The sequence below is a fragment of the Rhinolophus sinicus genome, chromosome 16, assembly GCF_057876585.1.
Source record: "Rhinolophus sinicus isolate RSI-liver-muscle chromosome 16, RSI-T2T, whole genome shotgun sequence".
Taxonomy (NCBI): domain Eukaryota; kingdom Metazoa; phylum Chordata; class Mammalia; order Chiroptera; family Rhinolophidae; genus Rhinolophus; species Rhinolophus sinicus.
Window position 1 is genome coordinate 141,238,098 of NC_142516.1, and position 9,460 is coordinate 141,247,557.

At 34.6% G+C, this 9,460-nt stretch overlaps 1 protein-coding gene across 1 annotated transcript in view; it reads right to left on the minus strand.

Annotated features, from left to right (window-relative positions):
- Window positions 1-8,838, minus strand: part of TNFSF13B (TNF superfamily member 13b) — a 30,596-nt gene extending 21,758 nt beyond the window's left edge. The window contains exons 1-2 of the mRNA XM_019731025.3: window positions 8,299-8,838; window positions 8,107-8,194 (exon numbers count right to left, since the gene is read on the minus strand). Of these exons, the coding sequence (XP_019586584.2) occupies window positions 8,107-8,194; window positions 8,299-8,649 (439 nt within the window). The 5' untranslated portion in view covers window positions 8,650-8,838. The remainder of the gene's footprint in view (window positions 1-8,106; window positions 8,195-8,298) is intronic.
- Between the last annotated feature and the right edge of the window lie 622 nt (window positions 8,839-9,460).

Genomic DNA, 9,460 nt, shown 5'->3' on the forward strand with positions numbered 1-9,460 from the left:
TTCTTACTATTTCCCAGCAGCAGATAGGGGGAAAAAAAAAAAAAAAAGATGAGTTGCTGTGTGACTTCACGACTAGAGTTAGAAGCTATCATGAAACAGTTATTTTCAATTTCCCCTATCTCAAACAGTCTAGCCATAGGAGGAGAGAGGAAAGCCTGAACTTGTAACAACACTTCAATTAATCAGCACTTGCAAAAATCTAAAAATTTAGAAGAGTAAGTGGATAATGTCAAGGTGTTGGTATGTGTTATGCTTCTTGCACCTGCTAACATAAGGCTTCTTCTTGTTTATTTGTTTTTTTCTATTTCCTGTTAAATTACTCTTCCTATATCCTGGGATACATTCTCCTCTTACCCAAATCTACTCAATCTTCAAAACCCAGGTCAGCTCTTCTCCACCATATTCTAGAGAACCTTTTAGTCTGTGACCTCCACTACTAACATTCTATGATTCCATAAGTAGCTGTCTCTCTCATTGGTAATAACATTAGTAATAGTCTAGGCCACTATAGGACCAAATACATTTTCTCAAATCTGGTGTCTTACTTTAACAATAAATACAGACAGCTTGTATAATAAAAAAGAAACACAAAAAAACCTCAGAATTTCTAGTCAATAGACAATGAATTCACTAGTTCTTAAACCAATTAGCTGTTTAATCATGAGACTGACACGTAATTTTGAAACACTTTTTCTTACTTAATGAAAATAACAATATCTTTTTCAGAGCCAGAATCAACTGGAGTCCTAATTTACATGGGTTTCTTAAAGACTAAAGAGCTTGTTTATTTTATTATTGTCTTAAAATGTATACGAATCTTGTTTAATTTCTCCAACTGAATATTTATTTAGCTTGTTGAGAGGAGAAATTGACCATGTCTGGGCTTCAACTCTTTCATCTAAAATAAAGACAATAATGCCACTTAATCAGGGTATTGAGAGGGTGAATGATATCAGATCGACATGGCATAACCGAGAGCTTGCACAGGGAACATACTAATCACTGAGGTTCTCTCTTCTCTTTTCTGTATATTCTGGAGTGCCTACCTCAGAGCTTTGTATAGTGGCTGTTTACTCTATTTTGAGGAAAATCTGTTACTTTTCTCTTTGGAAATGGATATACCCTTTCAAAGAAAATCCATAACAAAAGTACAGCTGCCCAATGCAGTTCTTTTAAATATAACAAACATAACTAAACATTAAAACTCATATTATTCATTCCTACAAAATTATTTATGAGAACATATCACTCAACATTATGAATTTATGTATAAAATACCCATGTCTACAAATTTTTTCAAAAAAAATTGAAAGTATAAAGAATTATTGAGCTTTCAAGGAGAAAATAGAAAGACGTGCTCTGGACTCCCTATTTGGAACAAAAAACACATCCCTTTCTCACCTACCCTCACCCTTCACATGATTGATTCTCTTAAACCTGTCCTAAAATTTTCACGTATTCAATGTATTTGCCATTTTCTAATATGATAATTTACTCATTAATTATATTTATTGATTATTTTCTGTGTCTTTTCACCTTCCTGTAATGTAATTTCAGATAGGCAGAACACTTTTGTTTTGTTTTCTGATCAACACCAACAATGAGAAACATTCTGGGAACCTAGAAGCCTTGCAGAATACGTGGAAGAGATGCAGTATCACTCTTGGCTACACTAACTGACTTGTTTTCTGGCTCTTCTATTTCCCAAAACTTTAAACTTGACAAGAACAGGGTTCAAAGATTTGGTTGTCAGGTCACAATTTTCATTTTAAATACTTTTTTGGAAATTGAACAGAAGCCAACTCTTGCAACACTGAAAAAAAAAAAAAAGCGTCTCTCATTATTAAGCGGGGTGGGGGTGGGGGGTGGAATAACAGTCAGGGAAGATTCTGGTCAAAGATCACCATGACAGCAGCCAGCTGTTTCTGTTCTAGGAAGGAACACGCCCTTACTGGGTAAGAGGCTCCAGTTAGCCTAATTTTGGTACAAACTGGATGGTTGAGTCCTACATTTTATGCTTTCAAAACTCATTTTCAGCCTTGTAAGTTACAGCTGAGCTAGACATGTCAAGCAAACAAAGACTGGACATTAGAGACCCCTCAGGTATCCCATCTTTCCATGCATAGGAGATGGATTATGAATTTCAAAAAAAAAAAAAAAGACTCAAAAATAGTATTGATATTTTTACTTTTAACAATGAAAAGTGTTTACTCCAGAGAAATACTTAAGTTCCAATATTAGGTGTTAATTTATGTGTACTATATTCAAAACTCATTTAAAAACTCTTAAATACAATGTGGTGTCCTGGGTGGTTCCTGGAACATGAAAAGGACATTAGTGGAAAAACTGGTGAAATTCAAATAAAGTCTGGAGCTTAGTTATTAGTTAAGTCCTTGTGTTGGTTTCTTAGTTGTGACAAAGGTATCATGGTAACGTAAGATATTAACATTATGGGAAACTGGAGGAGGGGTATATAGCAACTCTCTGCACTGCATTTGCAACTTTTCTGTAACTCTAAAAATAATTCTAAACTAAAAAATGGAGAAAAATAAAGTAGATTCGTCAAAACCTTACAATAAATATTGAGAATATAAAATATGGACTATTTTCTCCAACTCTTGTTTTTATATTTCTTTGAATTGTGCATGTTTTTACCATTATTTTACTATTACAATTGAGACAAGTATAAAAAAAATCAAAAAATAATTTTTGTCTTTCTATAATCTAAAACACATGACTTCTAATAAGTTTAAATTCTGTACTGAATAACAAGGTAAAAATACAAAGTTCACCTGATTTTATTAATAAATTGTTTCAATTCAGTAGGAACCCATTTAAAATAATTCATTTTCTTCCTGGACTCTAAAGATGCTTATCTTTAGGTTTTTAAGATGCATATAGTTAGGTGAGGGTTAAAAACATGGGTCATCATGATCCCTTTGCTGAAGAAATTTTAATGGGTAATATTTTCAAAGCCATTATCACTTTAGTTATTCTTTTTTTACACTTGGGAATATTTCCAAATACACTTTAAAAGTGAATATTTGGCTAATATGACCATTTGGCAATTCTTTGATCCTGGATTTCCCCACATTTCTGTTTGTTATACTATAATCAGAAATTATCTTATGAAATACGTAAAATTTAATAAGGCTTTCATTTGAAACAAAACATAATTAAGAAAAACAAAACTGGAGCCAAAGTAGCAAATTTTAAGATTAAGTAAAAGCATCATTTACCCTTGGGAGGAGGGGAAGGAGCAGCCAGGAGGCATGTGGGCTGATGGTGGTCCCTGCATCTACTGCTGTCAGTTTATGAATATTCACCAAGCTGAATATTAAGATATGAGCCCTTTATCATATGTAAATAATACTTCAAAAAAAAAGAAAACATTAAATAAACCCAGAAATCCATGAAATTGCAGTTAAATAGGTTCCTGAACATGGGAGCTTTTCTATGACTTTTTAGCCCAAATAGTGCCTGTACCTGGTGAATCAAAAGGATCTGAGGCAAGGTATTTCCAGACACTCCCTAGGACTCTGGTCTTATGATTAGGCTTATTCTTTGGTTAACTAGTTGTGGGGGGTTTTTTTGTTTGTTTTTTTGTTTTTTGCTTGTTTGTTTAATCTTTATGAAATGTATTGGGGTGACATTGGTTAGTAAAATCACACAGGTTTCAAGTGTATGTTTCTATAATACATCATCTATCTATCGCATTGTGTGTTCACCATCCAGAGTGAGTTCTCCTTCCATCACCATATATTTGACCCCCTTTACTCTCTTCTACTCCCCCTTCCCTCTTACCTTCTGGTAACCACTAAAGTGTTGTCTGTGTCTATGACTTTTTGCTTGTTTGTTTGTTGCTTTTAATTTTATATGCCACATATGAGTGAAGTCATGTGGTTCTTGACTTTTTCTGTCTGACTTATTTTGTTTAGCATGACAATCTCAAGATCCATAAATGTCAAGTTAAAATACTGTATAAGATGGCCTGTAAGTGAGACCTGACAAGTGAAGAAACATGGGAAAATCCCCCACACACAAGATGATGCCAAATCATTCTCAAATCATTTTATCTTACTTCATATTGAGCCCAAAACCAATCAACAAATATTCATAGAATACTGTGTACAAGTGTTATGATGAAGATACAGAAGAAGAAAAAGGAACCAGACCACAGAAGTCTCTATTCTTTAGCTGTACAGACAGTTGTACAAATGAAAACAGCCTTCTTAGGTGATATGTAGTAAGTACCAAATACTGATGCAATACTAGGCTTGCTGTATGCTGGGGAGGTAGGGCTTTCTAGCCTAACAGACTGCAATTTACTTACAAACTGAATATACATGCGATAAAATTGAAGTGGCTGGTAAATTTGAGTAAGATTTATAGAAAAATAAGAATAGGTAACATTCTGGTGTGTTATTTAGCAATATTTAGCTATGAATCTTTTTTGACAGATATGAAATGATGGCACATTGTCATTGAGGAGTGTATGTAGAAAACAGAGTATTCCAGAAAAAATCTGAAATATTATTATAATTCTGTTAAGTATAAATCCATAGTATGTTTATGTGACTTATAAAGAAGCATGCGATCAAATGCTGTATGATTTATTGAAAACTGTACATTTTTAAACAGTTTAACAAGCTTTTTGAAAATGTATAACTCTAAAATAGCAACACTTTTTAAATTTAATTAGTGAAGCCTACATTAGAAAAACTATGTCTTATTGGGAAATTTAAAATTCAATATTAAACATTCTTGAGATATTAAACATTCTTGAATATATATATTAAACACTGAAAATTCATTTTCCTTTTCAGCGTTACAGTTTTAAATTCCAACAAAAATGTTAATGGTTCTAAAATGTATATAGACAATTAGTAAATAACATGAATGAACACTTCAAAAGTAAAAGTGACAACCTACGTTTTTTGAGTCTTACTGAAAATGAATCAGAATAACTAGAATAGAAACAAAAGCCAAAGAAAGCTGCATAGATTCAAACTGTATAGAATTTTCTCAGTTCCAGAAAAATGACTCTACCAAACAACAACAAAATCATAGTTACCTTCTTGAGTAAATATTTTAGAGTAGTACTAAACAAGTAAATTTTCCCTGCAGAAAAGGATAGTACCTATAATAAATAATATTCAAGCAAATTTCATTGACAAGGAATAGCATATATTACTGGTCACTAAGGCTCGCATCTTCAAACTTTCCATCTCAGATCTATAAATGTTATGAGTATACATAAAAAGAGATATATAGACATTAGACATATGTACTATACACTATATATACATGATATATATATATACTATATATAGATACTATATAGTATATCTATATACATATGTACTATATATACTATATACTTTATAAATATACTATACTAAAAGTTTATAAAAACTTGAGGCAAACCATGATAATAACAGTGGTTACATCTGGACTGTGGAAAGTGGGTAAATTTTTACTTACTAGGTTAGAATTTTCTGTTATTCTCCAAGTTGATAAAAATCTGAAATTATTTGGGGACATTTTTTCATCAGTATAAAATTTCTGGATGCTATAAAAACATAGATATGTAAAATTTTGCACATAGGAAGAATTTGAAAATATTAATAGAGATAATTTGGAGAAGTGGGACTCAAGGAGTTATTGATTTCTTATTCAATCCTTTACTTCTTAAATCTGCTGTATCCTATATCCTCTATACAATAGGAAAGTTAAGGTTTATTTTTAAAACTAAAATTTAGAGGCAGGGGAATACTAGCAGAGAAGGTTGAAGAAGACTGAGGTATCCTAAACCCACTAGACATTGAAGCTCATTACATTATAAAATCACTTAAAATATTTGATTTAAAACAGAATAATAAATCAATGGAAAAAAGTCTCAAAATAGGTTCAACTATACCTGAGGAACTTAATAAACTTTCCAATGCAAACAAGTTAAAAAAAAATCATCTAATAAAATTTTTGGAGATATTTAGCAGCAGTTTAGGAAGAAAAAAAATCAAAGAAAGGGGAAGTTAAAGCTGGTATGACATGACTTACCAAAGTAAACGCCAGAAGGATTAATGAGTTGAATACCAAACTAAAACACTAAATTATCAAAAACTCAAAATAGCAGAGAATAAAATGCCTATTTCAGAGGTTATGAACAAACATATTTTTAGTTTTGATGTATGAGAGAAAATCAAAGTAAAAGTTTATCACATTAAAATACACAGATGCAAAAATGTCTGTACAAGTTTTAAAAAGCAGCAAAATATTGTGAAAATATTTACATCAAAATTTTGATATATAATTAATATGCCTAATATAGAGTTTATTCAAAATTATAAAAAATAGGAGAAACAAATGAGAGAACTTACAAATAAATTAGCAAAAGATAAAATTAGAAGTTATCAAAATATGTGGAAAGAAGTTAATTCTTATTTGTAAGAAGAAAATAAATTTGAGATACTGTTTTACAACTACTGAACTAGCCAAAATAAGTTTTAAAAGATAAAATGTTGTAAGTCTGTGGAAAACTTACATTTTAATTGCATACATTTATAACTCAGTTTGAAAGCAATATGGCAATAGGTAGCCAGGGTGATAAGGATGTTTATCCTCTTTATCGCAGACATTCCATCTAAGGAATTTACATTGAATATATAATTCCTCAGAAACAGAAGAGATCTGCACAATAATTTTGGCATATTCCATTACTGCAAAGAGAAATTGGAAATGATTATGTTAAATAATTATATGAATAAGCTAATATAGATATGTGAGACTTACTTAGAAATAGGGAAAATGTTTATTGTGCAACAATAAGTGAACACAAAAATATACATGTTGCATTTTTTCAATTATGTAAAAAATATAGATGCTAAAATGAAAAATATAAAAATAATTGATGTGTTAAATTATAGTAAAAATATGAGTAAAAAATGTTTAAAACCAACTGTTTCTGATAACTGATGCAAAGATATGATAACCAGATAAAAATATGGTTTTACAAAATAAAATATATTTTGTATGAATAAGGCATTTAGTGAAAATAAGTTCAGTCAGAGCAGCTAATGTGCGTGTGCGTGGGGCACGAGGAGGGGGGTAGAGGGTCTAATAGAAGAATACCTGAATACCCATCTTTATGTTTCCCATGCACTTCTCTTCAGAAGTACAAATATATATATACAAATGATTACACCTGTTCTGTTTACCTCATAGTCACTGTGAAGGTTAAAGAAAATAGTAGGTGTGACAATACTTATCCTAATACATTCCTGCCTGGCATATTCTAGGTGCTCAAAAAAATGTTCTTCAATATAAAAGGGGAGTCATGCCAAGGTTCTGTTCAATTGTGATCGTTAATGCAATGCGAATGCTCTTCTTCATCTTCGAAATGAAAGACCTGGAATTGAGCATTTTGGGAGGCCTCACCAAATCTGAGGTTTCAGGAATCTATAAAAATCTGTGGAACAAGTGAAACGTGAAGAGAGGCAGAAACTACTAAAGCAACATTTCAAGACGATTATGAGTATGTGGATCTCCTAGAAAAGCATACATTGAAGAAAAGCTTTAAAATCAGTGTGTATGTGTGAATAAAATAAACGTTTTAAATCAAGAAACAAAACAAAGCACAAACACACACCTGCCTGAGCTATAATCTTTCCTTGGTTTCACAGCATACGATGCACCCTCAGGAAATGTTTGTCTTTGGCTGACCTTCTGTGACCTTGGTCGACAAAATCTAATTCTCCTCTAACATGCAGTGGTTTTTTCTGGAGAGCTGGACAATGCTTCTGGCATAGGCATGAACTATGTATTTCAGGAAAAAGATGTGTCCCATTTTCCTCCTCTAGAATTAAAGTATAGCACAGACAAATACGTCTACCCCCACAATCTGCTCATTGGAGGACAAAACGTGCTGTGCAGCCTATTAAATCTGTCAGTGCTCGGGCTTTGCAGGAAAGCCACCTCTGGTTTAGATGGGAAATTCTGCAGTCTCCAGGTTATGTTCACCTCTTACTCCCCCAAACCGATGCTATCCTGCACACCTGTGAACGCTGGGATCCCTGACTCCTAAATGCTTCTGTGTCCAAAACGTACCTGTTTCTTCTGGACCCTGAGTGGCACGCTTATTCCTCCTGCTTTGACTGGAGTTGCTGTTTCCTAAAGCTGGTGCTGCAAAGATGCCCTAAGAAGAGGAAAAAGAATTCCAAGTTATGGCAAAGACATCTGAGGTGGGGGAGGCAGCCTTGTGGGGAAACTGTGCTGGGGCTGCAGCTGCTGCCAACTTACTTTCAGTGCAGCGGTGGCAGCTGTAGCCTCCTGCGCAGCTGCCCTGGGGGCTGCTGCTCCCGCCTGGGGGAGACCTGGCAGCCGCTCAGCTGGGTGCTCCTGCAGTTCCGCCCGGAGGTTCCCCAGCTCTGCTTGCAGGGTAGCCACCCTGCAGAAAGACACCACCGTGAGGCAGCAGGACATCAGGGCCAGCAGCAAGGTTACGGCCAGCAGCGTTCCATCTCTGGAGAATCGGACAGAGGGACTTTCCTTCTGGGGGAGGATGGAGACACACTCCTTCAGTTTCATTTCTTCTCTTCCCTTAAGACAAGAAGAAAGGCGTGACTGCTCCCCTTCTGTGGAGTCATCCATTTCACTCCTTGTGCTTTGAAGGTTTGGGTCTTTAGAATAAGTGACCACAGGGAATGGATCATTTCCTGTTATCTGTGTTTGCTGATGTCCTACATTGATTACATGGCCCCGCTAGGCTCTTGCCCTCAGGAGAATTCTCCTGAATTTTCTTCTCCCTGTCCTGCTGCATCGCTGCCCCTATTGTATGATAGGTCTTCCTGGCATTTGCCCTTCTAGTCGATTGCTCAATCAGTCTTCCTCATTTCACTTTCAGTTTTTGTAAGAATTTTAATGGCATCTCAAAATACTCATTCACAAACGAGCCCCTCAAAACTACTGATTTGACAGAACTTTGGGTTTGGATCAACACACTTGAGGGAACTTAGCTACGCAGGTGCTTAAGGAGCTCCCCCTTTTGCACCATGAGCGAACTGGGTCTACTTGGGGCCATGTGGCTTTGCAGGGAAGGGGAAAAGGAACATTAAAGTTCCTGCTTGTGTAATAAAAATAATTAATGTGAAGGTCAGATAAGCTAAGTGCTTTAGCATTGAACTATACTCAGCTGGAGAGTGATTTATTAACAGCCCTCAAGTAGGAAACAAAACGAAGCGTCCTCAAGGGAGGCACGGAAGTCCACTGGGGAGTATTCTCTTTATTATCTTCGCAATGTAATAAAAAGAATGTGACTAAATTTTGCAAGCCTATTTAGATTAAATTATGAGGGGGGTTCATTACACGTGGGGGGGATACATTTTGAAGGGAAAGCTTTTTCCTTCTGGGACTCACAGCTTGGGAGTCAGTTCCCCACAGGATAACTCGTCCTGAGGGGCGT